The 26,169-nt window shown below is 38.5% G+C and overlaps 1 protein-coding gene across 7 annotated transcripts in view; it reads left to right on the top strand.

Moving 5' to 3' along the window:
- The window catches only part of KLHL2 (kelch like family member 2), a 77,692-nt gene that overhangs the window by 28,129 nt on the left and 23,394 nt on the right, over nt 1–26,169 (top strand). For 3 of the 7 annotated variants that reach the window (XM_036423227.2, XM_036423226.2, XM_045576889.1), the window contains 2 exons: nt 3,950–4,071; nt 19,486–19,648. The exons of 2 other annotated variants lie outside the window; for them this stretch is intronic. In XM_036423227.2, coding sequence (XP_036279120.1) covers nt 3,950–4,071; nt 19,486–19,648 — 285 coding nt within the window. The remainder of the gene's footprint in view (nt 1–3,949; nt 4,072–19,485; nt 19,649–26,169) is intronic. 2 more of the 7 variants (XM_045576892.1, XM_045576893.1) reach the window with 1 other exon arrangement.

The following is a 26,169-nucleotide window of genomic DNA, read 5'->3' as shown; positions in this document are numbered from 1 at the left end:
CCTACCAGAGTGAACTCCACAGCACACGGAAGGAGGATGATTGTCATTCTCTCTTTTAGAAGCTAGGAGACCGCTTCCAGAAGTTACTCAGACTAGATCAAAACTGGCAGGGGAGTGCAGTTCCCATGTTTGCCTTAGATTAGTTGTAGAACTGGAGAGTTATGTACCATGACCACCAGAGAGTGGCTGGCAGGGCATTCGGGTCAGCTTGCCAGAATGAAAATACGTGTGACAGTAGTGTCTTTGTAACCCAAGACTAATAGAGATCAAAAGGTCAGTAATGATTAACCTAGATGACAAGTGGAGCTTGAGGAGTAATGGAATACATATTATTTATTAAATATAGCTGTAAACTTATCATTCACTTCTTAGGGTTTCAGCATATGAGAAGCTTCTGTATTATACTTTTCTGTGTTTTTTTTTGAAATATTTTTATATGCTAAAACAATAACTGAAATTAGAACGATAGTATTTTTTTTATTGAAATGATTTTATGTTTGCCATCTTAAACCCATTAACTTTTTAGAACTTTAAAAGGGGTAAATAAAGTTACCAGTTTGTGCTGGGCTTCTGGAGTCCTGATTAAACTTCTTTAAAATGTAAATATTCCTATTCACACATATGTCCTTAAGTTTTTACAATTTGAAGGACTTCATTCCTTTTTTATTTTATTTTTATATATGTATATTAAATATATTTTTATTGATTTCAGAGAGGGAGAGAGCGATAGAAACATTAATGATGAGAAAATCATTGATTGGTTGCCTCCTGCATGCCCCCTTCTGGGGATCGAGCCTACAACCCCTGCATGTGCCCTTGGCTGGAATCGAACCTAGGACCCTTCAATCCACAGGCCAAAGCTCTGTCCATTGAGCCAAACCAGCTAGGGCAATACTTCATTTCTTTTCTCAAAAAAAAGTCGAGATGTTTCAGAGTTCACTAGTGAAAGTGCTTAGCTCAGCCTAGAATGTTTGGTGTATGTTCAAGAATGCCCTTGTTCAAGACTAACTTGAGTATTATTCTCTATAATAAAATGCTAATACGCAAATTGCCTCCTCAGAAGTTTGGCCAGTTGAATCACTTGCTATGACATGCACTGACCACCAAAGGGCAGAGGAAAGGAAAGAGAATATGGCAGGCAACCAGAGGAGGCAGTGGCAGCAGCGGGGACCTGAGGGAGTGAGGGAAGGGGGAGGCACAGAGGCGGGGAACTTGATAGGCCCTGATTGCTGGCCAGGCCTAGGGACCCTACCCAGGCACAGATTTTGTGCATTGGGCCTCTAGTTAATTATATTAAATAATGATGCCACATCTTATATTGGCACTTGTTTTACTTTTCATTCTTTTAGTCATTCATTCATCAAACCAGTATTTATTGGGTATCATAAGATAGAGAGAGAAGATACAGATGTCATCCCTGCTCTCCGGAAGCTCAAGAATTCAGGTGAGGCCCCGTAGCTGTTGTCAGTTGGTTGAGTATTGCCCCATGCACCATGAGGTCGCTGGTTCAATTCCTGGTCAGGGCACCTGATTGGGTTTCAGATTCGATCCCTAATAGGGAGTATGAGTGCAGGAGGCAGCTAATTTGGTGTTTCTCTCTTTCCTTTCCTCTGCAATAAGTAAAAACATATTTTAAAAACAGAATCCAGATGGGGAGAACTAGGTATTATTATGACGAGTAGATTTGCAGGAAGTACTCAAGTGTCCTCATGGTAAGAGCCTAACCCAGCCTTAGGTCACCAGTAGGCAAGGCGAATCTTAAAAGCATGTGTGGGGATTAGCCTGGGGAAGGAGGGCTTGAGGAGACAAGGAGGACAGAGCTCATCAGAAGCATGGTGGGTTATTGCTTGCTGTGTGGGGAAAAGTACAAAAAGTTCCTTTTTGGTATATTTTAAGACTGGAAGTAGGAGAGAGGTCGGAGGTCGGATAGTGAAGCAAGGGTGGATGTGGAAGGGGCTTGCATGTCTGTGTGGGAGTTGCTGAGGGCTTCTGGATGCCACTGTCAGGTCTGTGAGGCCCATTCTAGAGGCAAGAAAAGAATTAGGAGGTTCCTGCAGAGAGGTTGGCAAGAGGTGATGGGAGCCCCAGTGGCAGAGTGGCAGAAGGGATTTGAGATATGTCTGAGGTTTTGGTGAACAGTGGGATGGATGGCTAAATAAAGAAGGGAGAGTAAAAAATGACCCTCAAGTTGTCAGTGACTGTGTCTGTGTGGATAGCCTTGTTAATAACTTTGGAGTGCTGCATGATCAAAACACAGAAACCAAACACTAATCAGAGAGAGAAACTATGGGATGTTAAAAATGACACAAGATGAACTCTTGTTGGATTGGATATCTTTTTAAAAATGCATTATCAGAAATACATCTCACAAAACCATACTGTTTAAAGATTTCCTCTTTGAACACATCAAAGGGCAGTAACTAAGGTAATATGTTACAACTAGAATTAGATCGAAATAGCTTTTACAACTCTCTTGAGTGTGTGTTTTGATTCTTGGGATTTTTTAAACTTGTAATGCAATTTGTGGCAAGTGGTTTTTGTAAATGAATGTGAAAAATAAAGATTAAAAAGTTTTTGAGGCAGTATATGATTGGCATTGAATTAGTTGACAGTAGACACATTTTTCTGGGGAGAGATAATTTGTATAAAAATAACATAAGGAATATATAAATTAGTAAAGTGTAGCTTACAGCGGTACTGTAAAAACTGTAATATTAACAACTGCTTGGCAGAGGACTGTTTTTTCAGTTACATGTATAAATTAAAGTCATACTTCTTTTTGCCTAAGCTAAGAGATGCTTAAATCCCAGGGGGTGAGTTCACTCCTTGAGAACTATGGCTTTACGCTCGACTGAACCCAGGCCATGCAGGAGTTTTCACATCACAGGGCCCTATAGGTCTAGCAGACATGGCTAATTCTAAAAGTTCCCATATAGATCAGTTAGATGTGGCTAATTCTAAAAGCCCTCATGGGAATCACCTAAGTATCTTCACTTTGGACACACAAGAGCATCCAGATTATACAAATCTAGTCTATCCACAAGATCCAGAGAGCCTAGGATAGGGGAGGGTGACATATGCAGAGAAAGAATTATTTTTCCTTGTTCCTCAATCCTCCTTCCCCATCCTTTTTCTTTAAGGGGTTGGGGAGAGAAACAGGCTATAACAGCAGACACATAACCTAGTCCCCTGTCTTCCTGCTGTATAGACATATGTACCTTTTTCTCTTAACTATTTCTCCTTCCCTGTGATACTGATGTATGCTTTCCTCCCTGGGAAGTAGCAGGTACGTTTTTGAGGTATTTTAGCTCCTAGAAGAACAACTTCTTTCTGAGCTTTGTCAGAGATAATCCCCAGGAAAGCAGGCAGTTAAATGTATGTCACTATTATTTTTTCTTTCTCCCAGGGTTTGTGCTTCCAAAGGGATTTTGTGTAATTATAGATTCCTCTAGGCTTTTCTTTTTTAAAAAAAAATTAAATTTATTGGGGTGACATTGCTTAATAAGATCATGTAGGTTTCAAGTGTACATTTCTATGGTACATGATCTGTGTGCCCAATACTCAAAAGTCAGATCATCTTCCATTACCATATATTTGGGCCCCTTTACCCTTACCTACCCCCACCCCCTTCCCCCTGTAACCACCATACTGTTGTCTGTGTCTGTGAGTTTCAGTTTTATATCCCACATATGAGTGAAATCATGGTTCTTAGCTTTTTCTGACTGATTTTGTTTTGCATAATAGTCTCAAGGTTCATCCATGTTGTTGCAAATGGCTATATTTCATCTTTTCTTATGACCAAGTAGTATTCCATTGTATATATATACCACATCTTTCTCCAGTCATCTATTGAAGAATCCAAGTTGTCTACGGGTCTTGGCCACCATGAATTATCCTGCAATGAAGCAGTGTTTTGTTGTAGTGTCACTCTTACTTCTTTGTGTTTTAGGTGAGATGAGTGAGAGCCGAGCAAAAAGAGTCCGAATAAAAGAGGTAGATGGCTGGACCCTGAGGATGCTAATCGATTATGTTTACACTGCAGAAATCCAGGTTACAGAAGAAAACGTACAGGTAAGATAAACACCCCATACCATTCAGTGCTTTATACATGACAGGTTTCTTTCTTCTTTTTCTTAAAAATTTTTAATGTTGACACTATTGCAGATGTCCTCCATTTTCCATGCCAGTTTTTAAAATCAAAAGTGCATAACCACCCAGAATACATTTTGTACCAAAGTAGTGTAATTCGTTGTTAAAACTATTTCTGAGAGATATTTGGAATAATTATATCTCTTCTGATTTCAGTATTTTTTATATTCTTAAAGTTCTAAGACACAAATCTTTCTATTCTCTGACTGACACTCATTCTTTTATAAAAACGCTGTCATATTCATTTATAACTACTGGTTGATGCTGCCCACATTTGTCTTTATTCTCTTGAAGGTTAAAATCTACAAAGGATGTTCTTGACTACCAACAGCCTTTTTTACTTCTTTTATTAATTTAGCACTAGAGGCCCAGTGCATGAAATTCATGCACTTGGGAGTACCTCAGGACAGCCTGCATCCTCCTGCAGTCCGGGAGCTCTTGGGGGATGTCCGACTGCTGCTGAGGCAAGAAAGGTTCTTGCCACTGCCACTGCGCTCCCTAGCCTGTGAGCCCGGCCTCTGGCTGAGTGGCGCTCCCCCGACGGAAGCACACTGACCACCAGGGGGCAGCTCCTGCATTGAGCGTTTGCCCCCTGGTGGTCAGTGCGTGTCATAATGACAAGTTGTTCCACCATTCAGTTGATTTGCATATTAGCCTTTTATTATATAGGATTCTCTTTAAGTACTTCTAGAGTTTAGCTAGAATTCGACATTGCATTGTTCCTACTTTCTATAAAGAACAAATGTTTTATATATGTAATGTAAATGTTTAAATAATACAGATGTATATGAAGTAGAAAGTGAAAATGTGTCTTTAAATTTGCACTTGCTCTGACCAGTGTGGTTCAATGGTTAAAGTGTCGGCTTGCGCACTGAAGCATCAAAGGGTTGCAGGTTCAATTTCCAGTCAAGGGCATGTACCTGGTTTGCAGGTTTGATCCTGCACCCCCACTGGGCTTATGTGGGAAAAAGCCAGTTGGTGTGTCTCTTTTACATTGATGTTTCTCCCCCCTCTCTTTCTCTCTCTCTCTCTCTCTCTTCCTCTCTTCTTCCCTTCCTTTCACTCTCTAAACATCAATGGAAAAAATATTTTTGGGCCCTCCCCTTCATGCTCACCCAGCCCAACACGTTGATTACTGCTCTCTTTCCTCAGAGAGTAACCTGTTTACTGTGATTTCTTTCACACATTGTCTATGCGGTTACACACACACACCCCATTTTCTTGACATAAGCATATTTTTACTATACCTGTTGTGCAACTTGCTCTTTTCACTGAATGAAGTGTGTTGGAATTCTTTACACATCAGTACATGTGGGCCCTGCCTTTTCTTTTGTGTGATACTCCATATGCTGTAGTGGATCACCGTTTTTTAAATTGCATTAAAAATTTTCTTAGGAATAGATTCCTCAAAATGTAATTGGTGGGCCAAAAGGTACATGTGTATTTTAATTATTGATAGATATGCTAAATTGCTATCTAAAAGTTTTTATTTATACCCCTTCCAATAGGTAAACTGTGTTTTAAGGACCACAAAAAGAATTAGGACCAACTTCTAACTTTTGTTCTTAATCCTCATTAGAGAATATGTTTGGGGTTTTTTTTTAATTGATTTTCAGAGAAAGGAAGGGAGAGAGAGATACATTGTTGTGAGAGAGTAACATCAATTGGTTGCCTCCCTTATGTGCCCCAACCTGGAATTGAACCCACAACTTAGGTATGTGCCCCAACCAGGAATCGAACCCACAACCTTTTGGTGTATTGGGTGACACTCCAATCAGCTGAGCCACCTGGCCAGGGCAGGACTAACTTCTTAAGAAATAATCTCTAAATTCTACTTGCACAGATAGGAAGTTGTGAGTTCAGTCTTTCTTCCCTTGTAATTAGTTGAAATGCGCTGCAGGATATTTGAGTGTGGAGACTGAAATCTTTGCACTTTAACTTGTAAAAACCTGCTGTTATTAGATCTGAAATATTGGCAGTGGCGATCTTTCCCAGGTGGCCTCATTAACCTTTGCTTGAAGTCTTGCTCATGGGGAAAAGCATTAGAAAAACTTTGGTTGATACTGAAGTTGTGCATGAAATTGTGAATTAGGTGGGAGGTGAACCTTTTTTTTTTTTTAACAGGGAGGAAAGTGTGTGGGATATGTCATGCAATCACAGCACTGATACGTAATTTCAGTCTGATCTTTTCTGTACGGTCATACTCTTTGCTGGCTTCTATGGCATTATTTTCAATAAGATCTTATTTGGGGTGTTTTTTTGCTCCCTCTTTTTGAAAAATTGAGTGTGTGGGCCTTGATTGTGTTCTATATCTGGACTTCCAACAAATGAATTACTGCTTGGTTTCTTTGATTCACACAATGTACCACATGGGGGAAATGGGAATAGATGGTGTAGGCCTCAGAGACTAAACTGCGAATTCAGCTCTGAATGCTGTTTGTAGTAGTTTTTGTGGTGAAGGTCGACTCTCATGTTTCTTTTAATAAGTATCATGGTCTAGTCCTGAAATATTAGTCACCACAGCCTTTCAGAAAAATCTCTTGCCATGCTAATTTGCCTTTTGTGTATATTTTGTAGCTCTTACAAAAAATATATTCAAAGAGATCTATTTGACCCACTTATTAAATACTTAGCATTCATAGAGTTGCTTTTTTTTTTTTTTTTTGTGGGAAGAGGGTTGTCTCTTCAACACAGGGTAATCTTGGTATATTAAAATTTATTTTATCTTCCATTGAAAAATACTTGTTTTGGAAAAGGCAGATTAGAAATAAGATGGATTAAAATAAGCTGTCTTTTCTGTAATAAGAATTTTTCAGTGAAATGTGAATAAGGGTTTGTCTATCAATATTTTTGTCTGTCTATACCACATGTGTCAAACACAAGGCCCGGGGGCCAAATCCGTCCCGCCAGGCCTTGCAATGTGGCCCGCACCGCGCTGTCATCACTGCACTCCGCTGCGTTTCCATCACAATGACAGTTTACGACTGTTCAGTAAACCATGCGGCCCGCGATTTAGGCTGGATTTTAGATTTTGGCCCCTTCTCTGATAGAGTTCTACACCCCTAGTCTATACTTTGTTAAGTCTTTCTTGTAAGTGCTGTTCACCCTAAAGAAAGGCATGGTGTAGTGGGAGGTGACTGGTGTTCTTGTTCGTGGTGAGCTAACGCATGAAATGGCCCCAACTGAAACCCTACTCTGAGTACTTCTGCCTTGAGAGTGCCGAAGTGGGGACAGAACAGTCTGTAATTCAAAGGTTTCTGACCTTAGGTATATTTTCTCATTAGACCTAGAATCAAACTTTCTGTCAGGTGACCTCTCTTTTTTAAGTTTCTGTTTTAGTAATAAGGTGCAATTTTAGGATAGCAGGTATCTCAGTGTTTCAGGTTGGGATTGCATGTCTTATGTAGGATTACAGAACCTAGAATACTGAGGGCCAGGTGTGAGAGTCAGTCAGTGACAGAGCAGGATCATAATCCTGGCTTCCTGATTCCTAGTTTAGGGTGCCTTCTGTGTTACTTAGAATCTGCTTATCACAGCACATTAAAATACGTGTATATGTATACGGTAATAGCTGTTTAAATAGCTGCCTGACTTTGAGTCAGAATGAGGGAATGAAGTATTTAAAAATTTAATTCCAAAGAAGAGACAATTTTTACCTGTATTATACAAACACTGGGCTTTAATTCTTGGCAATTTAAGTTTTCTCTGTTTGTGTGTGTGTTGCTGTACTTTTGCTTAGCACTTGGGTATTTTATTTATAGCAAGACTGGGAAATAATTTGGCCAAGTGAGTTTAAGTTTGTTTCTTTTCTTCTTCTTCTTCTTCTTCTTTTTTTTTTTTTGTATGTGTGGCTTAGAACAACAGCACTTTATTATCTTATAGTTCCTGGAGCTACAAGTTTGAAATTAAGGTGTCAGCAAAGCCACACACTAAAAATTCTAGGGAAAGATGCCACAGGCATCCCGTGGATTGTGGCTGCATCACTCCATCTTTCCCTCCATTTTCACATCACCTTCTCCCCTGTATGTCTTCTCCTCTTCTGCCTCTTATAAGGATATCCTAATCCCTGAATTATCTCATCTTGAGGTTCTTAATTATATCTGAAGACACCCTTTTTTCTGAATAAGGTCATATTCACAGGTTTGGGGTAAACATATCTTTTGGAGGGCTACAACACCCTGGATTTTGAGTCCTTATCACACATTCCTCTGGGTGGCAGATGAATTGCCATAGTTGTTGCTGTGGTGCAGCTGCACAGAGAAGTTTATTTTTAAGAGAGAAATAAAAGAATACATATCTTACCATGACCATGATTTTAATTGAACTTTTTGTTGTTGCTGCTTTGAGTAACTAAGTTTAGCTTATTTCTAGAGTTTTCAGTCAAATTTTGTAAACTATATGAGTCTGGGGACAGAGAAAATAAAGCCAAAGGCAACTATCAAGCAGGCTTTTAAACTTCTTGGGGTCATGGACTCCTTTGAGAATCTAAAAAAAAACTGGATCCTTTTCCAAGTCAAGTGCACGTAAGCAAATCACAAGGTTTGCCCACAATTTGAGAGAATTCATGTACTTTGTTGTTTCTCTATGTCCCTCACTATTAAGAATACTTGGCTTTAGCCGAAACCAGTTTGGCTCAGTGGATAGAGCTTCGGCCTGCAGACTGAAAGGTCCCAGGTTCGATACCGGTCAAGGGCATGTACCTTGGTTGCAGGCACTTCCCCAGTAGGGGGTGTGCAAGAGGCAGCTGATCGATGTCTCTCTCTCATTGATGTTTCTAACTCTCTATCCCTCTCTCTTCCTCTCTGTAAAAAACAATAAAATATATTAAAAAAAAAAAAAAAGAAAAAGAAAAAAAAGAGAAAAAGAAAAGAAGAGAAACACCTCCCTTAAAAAAAAAAAAAAGAATACTTGGCTTTATGTACATCTGAAGAGTTTTCACATGGGTTTATTTTCAGCTATGTGCTAGGCATTTTACATATTCACTACCGAATTAAGTAGGTATTGCTCTATTTTGCAAATAAGGAAGCTCTGGAAGGTTAATTAGTTCAAATCAGACAACAACTATTAAGTCGTAATTAACTAGAGTTGCTTAAAAAGAGAGCTTATAAATTCAAAAATAAAAAAAATACTTTTATAACTAAAAAGCATTTTTTTATTTTCCAAAAGTTATTGAAGATTTACTCTTCTTTATTTGGTGTGCTGATGAACATTTAGGGAAAATTCTAAAGGAGCTTGGAATTTTTTAAATTATATACTTCATTGCTAAACTTGTGGTTTTGTAACATACATATTTCCTTCTCAGCTTTGGGTATTTGTTTTGGCTTGCTAAAAGTAGGTACGAGCTTTTCACTTGATGTCAGTGTGAAAAACAAAGGAAAGGATGTTAATAGACAATGACAAATGTTAAGTAAATGCTCTTATGCCCAAGTGTTTTCAGTGTTCAGCCACAGGTTCTTTTATCATCTCAGAGGATTTTAATAAGCATCTTATAATTTTGAATGGATGAGTTTAAACAGTTCATGAAACTTATAATATGCATAAATTGAAATGATTTGAGATAGGAAATCTCATCCTTTTAGAAAAAGAACAGAATTTAAATGAGAGTTTTCCAAGAGACTTTAAAAAAATTTTTTTTGATAAGGAACACAATCTCAGTACAGTAGAAAATTCAAGATAGTGTGTCCATTTTATTGTTGGTGTAGAACAGGTTGGTTTTGTTTGTTGTAGACAGGAAGTGCCAGAAGTATGTTTGTGTATAGTGTTTTAAACTGTGAGTCATTCCTAAAAGCAGAGCACCCCAAGGGAGGACTCCCTTAGTAGGAGGCCTGCTGATATTGTTGACCACTTAATCAAAAAAGGCTGTAAAGTGGAGAAATCACTTAAAAAACAATACATGTACTGTACACTCTAAATATTTTTATTTTCTTTCTTTTAAAAAAGTACACTTTTATTGATTTCAGAAAGGAAGAGAGAGGGAGAGAGAGAGTTAGAAACACCAGTGACAAGAGAGAATCGTTGATTAATTGCCTCCTGCACATCGCACACTGGGGATGTCTGACACTGGGAAACGAGTCCACAACCCAGGCACATACCCTGACCAGAATCGAACTGTGACCTCCTGATTCATAGGTTGACGCTCAACCGATGAACCACCAGCTGGGCTAAGTATTTTATGTTAACCTAAAACATGTAACCTTACAATTGGATGCCAATCTTTTGTTGTAAAACTAAGTATGGTCAGCTACTCTTTCTTAGACATATACCTCATCATAATAATGCATCAATTCTCGTTTTCTAGTATTTTTAAGTACAGCAAAAACTGAGACTCAAAAAGATATATCAGTGTGAAGTCATCTTCAAATTACACAATTTCTGTTTCCTTACTCATGTCTAATTTGATTAAAAAATTTCTTTTTGCAGTAACCCATTGGTCAAGTGATTATAAAGCAATCTACTTAGTCTCCATTGGAACAACTCTCTTTTTACACTCACATTTTATTGGATTACACATATCTATTTAAGTTATATAATTTCAATAACAAGTACAAGTTTCATAAACAGATTTGTGAGCAAATTCAACACGTATGAATTGATAAAGTGCAACTCAGATGGAGGGGCAGAAGTGTGCACGCATATTAAGAGTATACTTTACAGAGGGCATGGGGAGAGTTGGTTAATCAGGTGGGTGGATGAGCAAAGGTTGGTAAAGAGTGCTTTTGCTGCATATGTTTCTGCATTGTTTAAATCTTTAGTTGCTCTCGACCCCCCTCCACTTATAAATAATGCTAAAATAAAATTCATCGATTGTAGCCTATTCCAATTTGTGATTTATTTTCTCAGGATAGATTTCCAGAAACATACTCTCAGGGTCAAAGGCTTTCAACTTTTACTAGAGGCTCAATGCATGAAATTTGTGCATGGATAGGGTCCCTAGTGGCTGCTGGTTGCTGGCTGCCAGCTGGGGTCTCCTTTCTTGAACTCCTGAGGGGATACTGCATTTTAGGTATATCTATAATAATAAAAGTGTAATATGCTAATTAGACTGGACAGCTGAACGACCTTTCAGATGAAGTCAGGGCTGTGAGGGCAGAGGCAAGCTGCTGCAGCTGCCAGGGCCGAACCCCTTGCACGAATGTTGTGCATCGGGCCTCTAGTATATGTATGTTTTTGGTAGCCCATAATGAAAGTTGCCTGTTTGCTTTCTAGGAGAGTTGGCTAGTTTACAATGGTAGCAAAAATATGCTAGGGGCCAAGACTTACTATACCTTGACCTGAATGGATATTGTTAAAAAAAAAAAAAAAAATATTGTATCTATAGTGATCAAATGTGTTCTTTCGTTATTTTCATTTCTATCTATCTGATAATTAGTGAGGTATCAAATATTTTCCCCCTGTTCGTATTCTTTGTTTGCTCTTTTCCAAATTGGCACTGATTATATCTTTGACTTTGGTAATATTTGATAAAAAAAAAAAGAGAACAATCTATGTTTATTGTGAATGAACCAGCATAGAATATGACCTTGTAAGGGAGAGAGGAAATCCTGGCATTCATTGTCATAGGGTTGAATGTCCAATTCAATCCAAGAAACAAATCCTTGAACTAGAACTAATGCACTACTTGGGTCATGTGCCAGGCACTGTATTGAATGGTTGACCATGTTGTTTAATTTTTTCCAACAATCTATAAGGTAGGTGCTATTTTCAATATTGAGCCACTGTTGAATAAGTTGGAGATTTAGAGAAACCTTGGGTTAAAAATAATGGGAAAACATCTGTAAAAAGACAATATTGGAGAGGTGCTTTCAGGCAGGGCCCCCACTTTGTCCTTGGCATTTCCCCTTTGTTTTTATACTATTGGGAATGACATTAATTACAGATGTGTTTTGCGTAAGAGTTAGTCCCTCTTAAAACTTTAAATACCTCTGGAAAGGGTTTGTCCTGGAAGGTGGTGCGCTGTTAGCCATTGTTGTGAGTGAATAATAAGGTGGCCTTCTTTTTGACCTTGTTGGCAGCAGTTACCCAGAGGGATGGACATTGGGTATGGGTGTCGGGGAGGCAAAGTGTGGTAGGTATATTTGGAGGATGAAACCCTTGGAATCAGGAAAGACAGATCTGAGTAGAGAATCGTTGCTGCGTGCACAGAGCAGAGGGCTGGCCCCTGGTGGCCGAGGTGTAGGACTGTGAGATGTGCAAGTGAGATTGAGATGGCCGGATGCCAAGGACAGACACTTCCTATTTCAAAACTGTACTTGGCAAGGCCTCCATCCCAGAAAGAGGAAGGAAACTTTCTTCTTCCTTCTCTGCTGCTCCCCCTGAGGTCACAGCAGTCAGGTAGCAGTGTTATGTTCATTGATATTTCAGCTTATGACTGTTTTTAATACGGCTTCTGTGAGTAAGTGTGCAGTGAGCATCAAGCAGCCAATTGAGAAAATAAACTTGTGAAACATAACTTATTTGTAAATTGGGACCTATTGCCAATTTTTAGAAGATGTGTGCTAATGAAAGCTATAGATTATATTTCACAAGAAGACTTTTTTACTTCAGTGACAAATAGCTTCTTTAAGTGTGGGGATAATTTCTTCCCTCTGCTCATGCATGCCCTTTCGACAGCTATTTCCTTGTTTCTTTTCAGGTCCTTCATGGCATACAAGGTCCTTCCACTTTAAATAAAAGGTGCTTCGGATAAGAATATAAAATAGCTTGGAAATTCATAAAAATCTGCACTTACTGTAAAGTTAACAGTGACTGAGTTGTTAGTTTCATGTTTGCATATTTTCATAGACTCCTGGAAATCTTATATATGCAGCACTCAGACCCATCGGTCATATCTTCTCTAAATATACTGCTGATGGCTCAGGATTTAAAAGACGTACTATACAAACTATTTCCCTCAATGGAGTAAATAATATCCCAGCTGAAAATAAACTACAGATTCTAATAGCCAAGCAAAAGGAGTGTGCTTGTCTAAGTGAAACATCTTATGTGTAATTTGGCTTGTCACACAACACGAAGTAGGATGAAAGCATCTTACTTTACAACATGCAGCTGGTGTAAGAGTGTCACCGGGTGCTAATCATTTGGCTCGGCTACCTTCCATGTCTAATATTCAGCTTGTCTTCACTAATCTGCTGTAGCTTTCCCCCTACTTCTTTGTTCATTACAGAAAACAACTCCATAGAACAAAATTTTCAGGCTTTTATGTGTCTCCTTACGTTGGAAACCAGCATATCTAGAAGAAAATATTTTTTTCTCTTTAACAAAATGATAGCATTTGAAGTTGTTTAATTAGCTGGTATGTTCTTTTGCTTCATGTTTCTCCAGTGCTTAAGATATTGCTATTGACAGGAGCAAGAAGAGTAATGTGTAGAGCTTATTTATTGTTCTACCCTGTTTCCCCGAAAATAAGACAGTGTCTTATATTAATTTTTGCCCCCCAAAATGCACTAGGTCTTATTTTCAGGGATGTCTTATTTTTCCATGAAGAAGAATATGGTACACATTTATTGTTAAATGAAAATAAAGGAAATTTATTACCTGTATATGGTACGGTAGTACGGTAGTTGTCAAAACAAACCAGACAAACTGTGAATCCTACAGTATCAAGAATTTACTCATTTATTCAATGACAATCATATCATCATCTTCTGGAATATCATAACAATCCAATTCCTGAATTTTCTGGTGAATTTCTTGTGACTCCATTTCTTTCAGAATCAGTGGACCAAATCTCTCATGTTTGCAATAGCACTGTCTTTAAATGAGTACTTCTTGTCAAAGTAGCCTGCTCGCAGTGCATTTGCAATGCAACTGTCAGTGATTTTCTCCCATGAATTCTTCATCCAAGTTACAACTTCTTGCAGTTTAGGTTTCACAAAGTTTCCACACTGATTTCTCTCCGTTCTATTTACAATGTAGTAATTAATTTCCATGCGCAAATTGTCTTTGAATGGCTTGTTTATTGCAATATCAAGAGTCTGGAAATAGGCTGTCTTTCCATGCGGGAATCATTATCTGATCTATTTTTCTTTCGTGAAGAAATGTCTTCATGTCTTTAGTGCGGTGAGTACTGGCTGCATCCCAGACTAACAGACCTCTTTGGCTCCCTCCTATAACAAGCGGCAGCATTAAATCGACCCACTTCCTTATGACTGCTTGTGTGGCCCAGGCCTTTTCAGTTTCAAGAATAAAAACGCCCAAAACACGTTCAATCTTTTCCTTCTTGCCCTTAGAAATGATTAAAGGTGGGATTTTAGTGCCATCCAGACGAATTGTCAAAATACAGGAAACACAGTGCACTTTCGTAAGCAGTGGAGGAAATATACACTAAGGAGGCACCCCGCTGTTCAATTGTTGTTTGAGATGATTGGCCCATAAACACTGCAGTTTCATCCATAGCAATCATGTTGAAAGACTGTATTTAGAGAAGTCAGCATCATCAATAAAGGACTTGAATGCAAGTGCTCGCTTAGTAACTTGAGTATCTTCCAACCTAAACAATGTTGTAGATCTTCTTAAAGACAGTTCACTTCGCTGAAAGAAATTATCCAGCCGGTGTTGTGATGCTTTGAAGTCTTCGGGGGCCATGTCAAACTGTGGTGCCATTGCAAGGGCAAATTCTTGAATCTGAGCCCTATTCACAACCAAAGCCTTTGCTTTCCTGTCAACAACCCATTCACAGATCAGGTCTTCCAGCTCGGAAAATAATGGTTGCTGACCTGATCCACACTTGCGCTTTTTAGCATTTCCCTTGTCCACTTGTTCAGTGAGGTTACCATACTCTGCTCACCATTTTCGGACCAATCGGATACTCAACATCTTCTCTTTGCAGAAAGCAATAAGATTTTGGCCCCAAGAGTCTTCCACGATTCCTTTCTTGTACTCCACAGAGTGGCTTTTTCTTTTTGCGCTCATTTCTAGGGGTAAAAAAGGAATTGGGGTATCAAGGTGGGGGGAGGGAGATCACTTAAAATGACACGGGGGGATTAGAAGGGGGAATCAAAATGGCACAGGAGAAGCAGAGGGGGGATTACCAGTTTAGTAACCCCTTTTGATCCTCCTGTGTCATTTTGATTGCCCCCTCTGATTCTCCTGTGTCATTTTAAGTGATCCTCCTCCCCCCACCCTTGTGCCACTGAACACCTTCACCAGACATCCCCCCTACCCCTTTATCAGACATTTACCCCCTGGGGCCTGCCTGGGGACTGTCACTCTGCTTACTGGAGTCTGGATCTGGGCTGGAGCAGGGTCTGCCACTGACTGAGAACCTTCAGTCATCATGAGGATGGCTGCAAGCATCAGGTAGTGTCACCAGAGACAGACCAGCACTCACCACCTTTGCCGCGTCCGTCCGTTCTAATCCTCCTGTTCTACACGCATCTGCGAAAATCTCCTCCACTGCTCACTCTGACCTCCGCTCCGCCTCCACACAGCAGTGACGTCAGGACTCCACGTAACATCACTAGTTGCTAGACACCAGTTGGGGCGGCCCTAGCAACCAGTTTACGGTAAATTAATTTTCATTCTGAGAGCCTGGGGAGGGGCCTTATTTTCTGGGGGATGCCTTATATTTCACTCAGAAGGAACCCTGTAAGTAGGTCTTATTTTCAGAGGATGTTTTATTTTCGGAGAAACATGGTACTGTTCTCATAGCAGACTCAGGCCTAACCTAGACTAGGTCTGTGGCCTTGGGCAAGTTACCCAACTTCTCCAAGCCTCTGTATTCACTTGTATACATACAATGGGAATAATGAGATATTGTTACCTGCCAAGTGCTTAGCACAGTGCCTAACTCATTTAATCACTCAGTCAATGGATACAGCTGCAAGACCCTGTTGTGGAGGTGTTTATTATCTTTATTACTCTTGCTGAAAGAACAATAGAATTTAGGTCAGCACTTCTATTCTTCACTGTCAGAGGGGGCTCAAGATAATGGAACAAACAATAGACACAAGAGTTAGTGAGCTTAATTGTAGCCCTAGCTTCCTACTCACCAGCTACATGACTTGGTCAACTCATTTGCCTCTCTAGTGTTTGATTTCTTCATCAGACAAAGTAGGAGGTTTGGTTTGATTTTATTCCAGGGCATCAAGCTCATAGGCTGCTAGCTGTTTTGAGTGGTTCTGATTATGGGATATGTGTCATTTCAAATTTAGAGCATTAAAAAAAATCTTTATTGTTGAAAGTATTACATATGTTCGTCCCCCACGGAGCATTTTTTATTTTGTTTTTCATTAGCTAGCTACTCAACTAATATGCAGAGTAATTAGAAATTTGGTGTGGCCCTACCTGCTTTCCTGTTTTCATCATGAGAGACTGATGGTCACCAGGGGTCATGTTAGTAAGCCTGGACCAGTTATTAATTGTATTTGAAGCTGTATGTCATAAATTTCATAATTATGAGCTGTTGAAGTTTAGTCCTAGTAAAATCACATCATAAAATGGAGGCATTTTTAAAGGATTTAGTGACAAAAGGAAAGGATGAATAAACTTGTTTTATACCTTTGACTAACACTTCAATTATATTTAATATATGTTTGCCAAGCATGGAAGCACTTGACTCATTGACATCAACAAAAAATTATTTGTGTATTTCTAGCTGATGGCCTACAGATAAGTAACTTGTATATTCCTGGCCTACCTCACTTGTTTTATCCTCTTCAGGTCTGAGATTCTACAATTTTATAAATTTTAGTCTCTTCATAAGGTAGACCTGGGTTTAATATTAATGTTGAAATTACTCAGAATAAAAAATTTTAAAGCCTGTTGTAGCTGCTTTTTTTTTAAAGATGGATACATATGTAAATGTGGATCAATAAGTGTATGTTAGTATACTATGAACTGAACACTGATTTTTTTTTCATTTAACATATCTTAAAGAAATTATCTCATTCATATATCCCATTCTTATTATTTTGAATGACTGCAGAATAGTCCATTGAATAGATTATTATAAGTAACCAGTCTCTTTAAGATGGACATTTAGGCTTTTTTTCTAACTTTTGCTATTACCCACAATAATGCTCTAATGAATGTCTTGTACATGTGAGATTTTCTGCATATGTTAGTGTACCTGTAAGTTAAGTTTCGAGGTCAGAAGATATAGGCATTTGCAATTTTAATTGAAATGGACAAATTGCTCTTCATGAGGGCTGAACCAATATAGGGTGGACAAGAGTATGTTTACAGTTGTTTTTATGGAAAATAATACAATAATTAAGAAAGAAATAATAATACAAGAACAAACTGTGTTTCAGGTTCACAACTGTAAACCTATTTCTGCCAACTCCTATATACATTCCCACCAGCAATGTATGAGTGAGCCTGTTTCTGCTCAGTCACTTTCCCCCCTCCCAAGTATCTCTTTCTGTATTGCCAAACAATTCGTCTACTTCTGTACTACACTGTGTTGTTTCTGGGAAAATACTGATTAGATGGGTAATCATTGCTGTTTGTGCAAATTTCACAGAGATTGAATCTTACACTGAAGACCACTTTCTTAACTATTCATATTGGTTGAATTAAATGGCTGTATTTGTTAAGCATCTTGGAATGCACTTTACATTGCTTCAGAGCACAATTATACCGGTGTAGGAAATCCTCCAGTTTGCAAATTATCTCGACTAAAGTCTTCCATGGAGATTCATTCTCATAACATAATGAAACACGCTATACATAGTACACAAAAGGTTTGGCTGTAAACAGCATTATTTGCACTTTATTAATTTTCTTAAATTAGAAGGAAAAGGCATTACCTTTTCATGAATACATACTGTTTTATGTTTGTTTTAAAAAAAACAAATACCGTGTTTCCCCGAAAATAAGACATCCCCTGAAAATAAGACCTAGCGCATCTTTGGGAGCAAAAATTAATATAAGACACTGTCTTATTTTCCGGAAAACAGGGTATTAGTTGATGGATTTGGACTGAAACATAAGTTATCCTTTTAGTCCTTAATTCATGACCATTTGATTATGTTCATGTGGGCACACACACAGTCTGTAGATCTGAGAGTTAAAACTTACATGGTTTCTTTAAGAAAGTAGAGTGGCTTGTGTTATAGAAAGATACGATGCACTCTCCCACATTTAGGACGACAAACTTACATTTAGGAACATTGTAAAAGATATTCAAAATTATTATTTCTTTTTCCTCGGTGGCATATTTGAAAGTCAATTACTGAAGGAACTTAGATTTTATTTCCTAATATATATATATATTTCAGAGAGAAAGAGAGAGAGAGAAACATCAGTGATGAGAAAGAATAATTGATTGGCTGCCTCTTGTGCTCCTCACACTGAGGATCGAGCCGGGCATGTGCCCTGAACTAGAATCGGAACCAGGACCTTTCAGTCCACAGGCCGATGCTCTATCCACTGAGTCAGCCCAGCTAGGGAGGTCTTATTTTTTTATGCTAACGTGATCTTTTCTAAAACTGACCATGGTTCTAAATAGTTGAGGCTTTTCCTTTTCCTTTTGGCTTTTATAAAAGAATAGCAGATGTTCAAGAATTTCTTTCTATGAAGTTTTTCTCCTAAATTTGACTTTCAAATGTAGTCCTTAACATAGCACTGTACTAATTCACTTACAAGGAAAAACCTTTTCATCATTGACCTATTTGAAAAGCAGTTGAAGTGTTGGATATAGTACTTATAGTGAAGTAAGTTATCCTATAGAATAACCTATCATTAAAGAAAATTCCAGGAGTTATTCAAATAAAAAACTAATTAAAAAGTTACTAGTCACTTACCTTTTATGTTTTCCTTTTTAGCACACATATTACATTCTAGAGACACTGTCTGCTTATAGCTAGAGAGTGTTGAATTTAAAATTGTGCTACCCCCCAAGGGAAGCAATTTGTTTTGTTGTTCAGACAGTGCATGAGCAAAATGAGGCTTTGCTATGGTATGTACTCCTCTGAGCTCACGCCTGCTCCACAAATCAATGAAGCTCATCTCATGACCACTCCAACCAAGGGAGCAAAGTCATTTTCACTGAACCATAGCACCCCCTAGCATACTAACAACTTATATTTTTAAAATTCAAAAGAATATTTTGTATGCTTATAAAAGAAACCATTACATCTAATATAATCTAATTGCTTTTATATTCTTTTGACTAAGAAAGGACCTTTGAAAGATTCTGTAAAAATTATGAGGAATATAAAAAGGCATCACTCTCTTTTTTTTGCAAATGATCTTTAGATTACTTTTTTATGTATGGATCTGGAGGCAAATCATAAGCTATGGCTGGACCTCTTGTGCCCTCTGCAGAAGCAGTAAAATAGTGACAGTGTTCCTCCAGCCAGTTGCCTTACCATGCTTACTTGTATGTTACAGGTGCTTCTTCCAGCTGCTGGTTTGTTACAGTTACAGGATGTGAAGAAGACTTGCTGTGAATTTTTGGAATCTCAGCTTCACCCTGTCAACTGCTTAGGAATCCGGGCTTTTGCTGATATGCATGCATGCACAGACCTCCTGAACAAGGCCAACACCTATGCAGGCAAGTCAAATAGACCTCTGCTGAGTCAGGAGGAATCTGGAAAACTTGAATTTTGAAGTGAATTTATAGTGATTTCTGGAAAGTCATGTCCTGTTTCTGGATCTGGACTTTATAAGAAGACATTTAAAATGTTATAATGGTAGCACAGTATAATTGAATCATGCTCATAAAATTCTGAACTTAAAAAGAAAAACAATATAAATTGGTCTTGGGCCTAAGTAATAGAATAACTGATTTTATACAAGTTTTGAAACCCTATGTATTTGTCTTTCAACTTTTCAAATTAATAGTCATTGTTTGCATAGGAAATGAAGTCATTTTATTTCTGTGGTTTTTACACTATCCTCTTGAATACACGAAAATAACCTTTTTGCTTAAAAACCTTTAAAGCAGTGAGGATCTAGATGCCTTTGGGTGGAGTAGAAAAGTAGGTCCAATAAAAACAAAAAACTGGGAAGAAAAGAAAAGTAGATCCAGCCCTGGTCCATGTTGCTCAGTGGTTAAGAGTGTTGGCCCACCTACCAAAGGGTATCGGGTTCGATTCCTGGTCAAGGGCACCTATCTGGGATGTGGGTTCACTTCCCGCCACCCAGTTGGGGCACATGTGGAAAGCAACCAGTCAATGTGTCTCTCTCACACTGAAGTTTCTCCCTCTCCCTCCCCCTCACCCCCTCCTTTCTCCTCTCCTCTTCCTACTTTCTCTGAAAAGCAATGGAAAAAATTTCCTCAGGTGAAAATTAATAAGGAAAAAAGAAAAGAAAAGTAGATCCAACACAGGCAGCCCTTTCTTTAGACAGTGGTTTCTAGACTCTTGTGCTGGCATCCTCTCCCTTGGCAGAGGAAGGGCTTGTTGTTGTCAAGGAAGCCATAGCTTGGTTGCTATGTAAGACCCTCAGATCCCCCTCTCTGGAGAGGAGAGATTCTTGTTATAGCTTTGGATGTAGCTAAAGAACACAAAAGTAACCAATAATTTATTTTGCTTTGAGTTTACAACATTTAAATATATATTAAAAGTGATTATTAGGAAGTTTTATTTTTTTTAACCATTTTTCTAGAAGATAAATCTTGTGTAAGTTACAGTCCACCATCAGTCCTATATATCCGTGAGACCAATAGGAACAGTTACTATAGGACCTTCCGTAACCATTGCCCCTTAATTAGCTCTGTAACCCCTACTTCTTCTAGCCTTCAAAAGCAAGAGCCCTTCCTCTAAACTCTGCTCCATCATATTTACTTTGATGAGTAAGGAACATTTTGGCACATGGATATGGGCAAGGGATATGTGTGTGGGGAAGTCTGGGGGGTATGTGTATGTGTACGTGCACATGCAAAGCATTGGAAAGGAGAATTATTCACAGAACTCCTTTTGCATTTATCCAAGAAATAATGGTATAAGGTGGTTAGCTGAAAACAAAAAGCCACAATGCTTCAGTAAAACATAATAGATTCAATAAATTTGAGCTTTATAGATTTCTGAAGATTGGCCTGACTGCCCTTTAAAAAATTGTTTCAGTAGGAAAATGTGATTTGAGTTCCAGAAAGCTTGTTTACAGATAAACTTTTAGAACACAACCCTTTTGTAAGTTGGGGGATGCCTGTAATGTATAATGATATTCATGAAATCCGTGGGATGAGGCATTTTAAGAAAAACCAAAGACAAATTGGAATCCATTGATGTGTTTCCATACAATCAATTCTCTTCTTCAGCTAAACAGAAAGTATTCCTTCTAAATCCATAAGATCCATCAACTGCTAGACATAATGTGCCTGTTTTAAGTAAGTTATATCAGGTAAACCAAGGAATCATATATGTTTTTTGATAGTTTTTCTGCATAAAGTAATCACTATTTAACATTCCATCTTCCTTGGGCTGCTAGTTGTCTCCAAAGTGCTTGATAAACATTACTGACTGTTAGAGATGGGACAGGGGCTAGGGAGAGAATGAATAAAGCAGGATTAAAGCAAAAGATGTCCATACATGGTTTATATGATGTACTTACTAGATCTCATAGTTTTACTCTATCAGAAAAAATGCATGTACTTTGCTTTCAGCAAACAGATTTTGTTAATTCTTTTATTCAAAATCTTAAACTTGTTACAGTATGCTATAAAAGATGAACAGTTTTCCATCAATATTAAAACACTTCCATATCTTAATTTCTAGAGTCCTTCTTTGTAATTATGCCAATGATTTTTTTGTGGAAAAATTACTGTCACTTGCAGCAAAATTATAAAGAAAAAATGGATTTTCTTTTTGAATGCAGTCTTTTCAATCAAAGTCTAGTCTTAAAGTACTCTTAATTTTTTTTTTTTTGGTTTGTGTGTGTGTGTGTGTGTGTGTGTGTAAGGAATAATGATTATTTAAGTGCCAGCAGTCTGAGAAGATGGGGACTCTTGTCCCAATGACCATGTAAACATTTCAGTGCAGGTAGAGGTTTATAAGGAGGGGGAGAGAAAACAGGACAGAGAGATTAAGGGGAGAGGGTTGAAAAGTTTTCTGCATGCAAACCAGAACAGTCTGTTCGGATAAGGAAAGACCCGAAACTGGTCAAGCAGCGGTCTGGTATGCATCATATCATCCTGGTTTTACGGTTGGAGGTCAGCAAGTCTCCCAGATGGAATGCCTGAAGGTCAGAGTCTGTATCTTTTGAAGTTAGGTCCTGGAACTCAATTTATGACTGGGGGACAGGCCAGATGGAGGAAATGCACCGGGCAAGGGATGGGGAAAGGGCACAGAAACTCTGTGCCCTCTCGGGGGTGTACCCACATCACCATATGTTCACCAGGTAGGAAGCTGCTCCAGAATCTTAAATTTGCTTGAATTTCTTAAGTTTAGAAGCAATATTTTATAATGTCTTTTATTACAAAAAGCAACAACACATAAAAAATAGAGTAATACTCATTATCCAATTTTAAGAGTTGTCAATTCATGGATAATCTTTACTGGGGAGGTGGGTCAAAGGGTATCACCTCCAGACTATTGTTCTGTCAGTATCACCATCCTTGGCTCTGCACTGCCTGGCTGGTTTTCAGTCTGCAGCATTCTCTCTGCAGTTTTCTCTCCAGGCCTCCAGGCATATTTGCCCTTGACGCTTAGATTGCCTTTTCCCACTATACTTGATTTCCCCTGCCAGCAGCACCTTCCACATCTGCACTGTTGGCTCCCTTACCCCTTTCCTAGTTCCTTGTGACCTCCATCTTTCCTCCACAAACATACTTGCCACCTAAGACCACAGTTCCAGGGCACAAAGGAACTAGTTGGGATTTGGAATCCCAACGTCTCATCTTTTGTGCTGACCATATTCCTCCCTTCTCCTGGGCTTGTGTTTCTTCATAAACCTGTGCTCAGCTATCTCTTAGCTGTTTAGCCGAGATCCAATGGTCAGTCATTTCTTAGCTACCCTCTCTATGTACCTGGCGTTACCCACACAGCTGTGGGTGATAGCAGGCTCAATACAATTTAACCTCTGCTTAAACAAGGGTTTTTATAGGCCAGTAATAATCAACTCACACCTAAATTTAGTATATTCAAATTGTGCCCTATTTTTTGTAAAAGCAGTTCTCATAACATTTTCCTCTTTAATCAATTTACTTCAATCATGTGCCACCTTCCCTTAATTTAGTCTAGGAACCACTGCGGGAGATAAACACCTGTCAAAATAAGCTCATGCATTTGAAAGCTGCCCTCTACGTTGAAAGAGTGGTTTTAATAACAGCATTAGTGATCTTGATGGTGTGATATTAGTAATAATCAGCATACCAAAGAATAGGTGCTAATTACTCAATGGTCTATTGTAATGTTAATTGACTTATACAGAAAATTCTTTGGAGAACTGTGAAAGCATTTGATATATAGCACATCTAGATTGAATTCCTATAGACTTGAATGGCACTTCTTAAAAGGATTAATCATTTTTATATTCTCTCACTCATTATGGCGCTCATTAATGCCCTAGCAAACCACATGCATTCTTTCTGTTCTTCTTTGTTGATAGTTTTTCTAGCTGAAATGATTGAGCTGTTTTCAGGTTTCACCAAAACTGTGTTAATGGAACTGCTGGAGATACATAAATGCATCCCCCCCCCCCCCCCCCCCCCCCCCCCCCCCCCCCCCCCCCCCCCCCCCCCCCCCCCCCCCCCCCCCCCCCCCCCCCCCCCCCAGAAACTAATAGTGTTCAGAATCAAAGAATTATAGTGTGTTAGCACTTGTAGGGAACCTTAGGATTTATCTACTCTAACACTTATATTTTATTAATTAGAAAAATGAAGACGAGAGATATCTTTATTTTCCCCCAAATACTTTGTGTTTCAGAGATGAGCTGTTTGTGGGTCTAAAATACTGTTGTTATCTATGCAATTACCCTCACTTCTCAGATGAGAGTCTAGGTGGAGTATAGAGGAATTAAGAAATCCCACATGGCATTTAATTTTAATTTTTTAAAAAGGTGCTTAGAAATCAGAATATATACAAAACAGAATAAGCAAAACTTTGGACTTCTGTTGTTGAATTCATTTCCTTAATTTGGGATAAGGGACCTAACTTGGTTTGATAAATCCTAAAGATTGTCTTTCATTTCTTTCTTTTTTTTTTTAAATCCTCACTTGAGGATATTTTTTCCATTGATCTTTAGAAAGTAGAAGGAAGGGAGGGAGAGAGAGAGAGGAAGAAAGAGAGAGAGAAGCATCAACATGAGAGAGACACATTCACTGGTTGCCTCCCACAAGTGCCCTTGATGGAAACTGGCCAGTGCTGTCTTTCATTTCTTGATAAGGTTATCTTATTTTCAGAAGGGAAGCAACAGGAACATTCAACAGCTGTAGAGAATAAAGAGAAGCCTTCTGTTTTATATAAGGAAGAATGCACACACACACACACACACATAATGTATGCACTATAGCAGCGTTTTTCAGCCGCTGTTCCGCGGCACATGTTGCCTGGTGTGCCGTAGGTGCAGACAAGACAAGAATTTTATAATTTTTCACTATTTTGTTTACTTAATATTTCATAATAAAGTAATTATAAAATACTTTCTTTGTGTTTATTTGATTCCTATTCAAGAGAATTACTTTATATATAGTCAATATAGGCCCAGAGTTAAATTTTTTAACATTTTCTAATGGTGGTGTGCCTCGTGATTTTTTTCATGAAACAAGTGTGCCTTTGCCCAAAAAAGCTTGAAAAACACTGCACTATAGTACATATATATTTAATGCATTTTGCATATTTATGGGAATTATGTCCTTTTGCAATGATAGGATTTGTTCAGAGAGGTGGAATTGATTATTGAATGGTGGTATAACTAGGTTGGCTTTACTTAATGACAGTGGTAAACCATTAAAGGCAAATTATTAGTGTCACTGTGAAAGCTCTGTGCTAGAAACAGAATAATCTGTCAACTTGTGAGTGAAAGGAGTGGAAACAGTAGATGAGGTTGGTAACAGAACTGGTGTAATGAAGATAGGAGGTGGCTGAAGCAAGATTGTGGATATGGGAACTAACCCTGGATCTAAGTAGAGGGAAAAGACTCAATGCTGAGATGACTTGCTCTTTAGCATTACATTTTAAGTAAATGCTTTGTTAGCTACATTTTAGCTTGTATGTATTGCCAGTATACGATAGCTGCTCATTTTGACTGTACCTTACTGAGGTATGGTAAGCTGAATAAAAACTCATTTAGTAAAAGGAAAGAATTTCTTATCTCGGCTTTCTGACAAATATTAGGCTTCTATTGGCCAAACCAATCCAAAGATGTTAAGGTTTTAGTTGATAGTTATTCAACAGAAATCGATAATGTAATTGTCCCGAAAGGTGTAAAATGTTTTTCACATTTTGTCCTGCCCAGATTAGAACATATCTGTGAAATCGAGTTCATTTTCAGGTTACATGTTTCAAGAGAGATGGATGCACTGAACCCCAGGGGAAGCCTCAGAATCTTTAACGGGGCAGTGGAAAGGCATCTCTCTCCCGGAGGCAGTTAGTGAAGACCGGAGGAAGTGACTGCTACTTTAAATGCAAAGACAGCCGTGCAAATCTCCAAGGAACATAAAATGAAGGACCTATGGCACCTCAAAAGAGTCACTGCAGTCTTCCAATAACTGAACCCAAAGACATGGAGATCTATGATTTACCCAATAAAGAATTCAAAATAGCTGTTTTACAGAAACTTTAATGAGCTCCAAGAAAACACAGAAAGACAATTCAACAAAATTAGGAAAACAGTACATGACAAAAGGACACGTCTACCAAACAGAAATCTGGAGTTGGAGAATTCAGTGAATGAAATAAAAACTGCACTAGGGAGCATCCGTGGCAGATTGGATCAAGCAGGATCAGTTAGATTGAAGACAGAAACTTTGAAACTCTAGTCAGAGGAGAAAAAAAGTAAAAACATTGACAATTAGTAAGAAAGCCTTTGATACCTATGGGATACCAAAGGACCAATTTGTGAATCATTTGAGTTCTAGAAGTAGAAGGTTATTGAAAGAAAAATGGTTGACAGCTTCCCAAATCTGGGAAGAAG

This window comes from Pipistrellus kuhlii, unplaced genomic scaffold (assembly GCF_014108245.1).
Source record: "Pipistrellus kuhlii isolate mPipKuh1 unplaced genomic scaffold, mPipKuh1.p scaffold_m20_p_8, whole genome shotgun sequence".
NCBI classification, from domain to species: domain Eukaryota; kingdom Metazoa; phylum Chordata; class Mammalia; order Chiroptera; family Vespertilionidae; genus Pipistrellus; species Pipistrellus kuhlii.
This window is presented reverse-complemented; position numbering and strand designations above follow the sequence as displayed.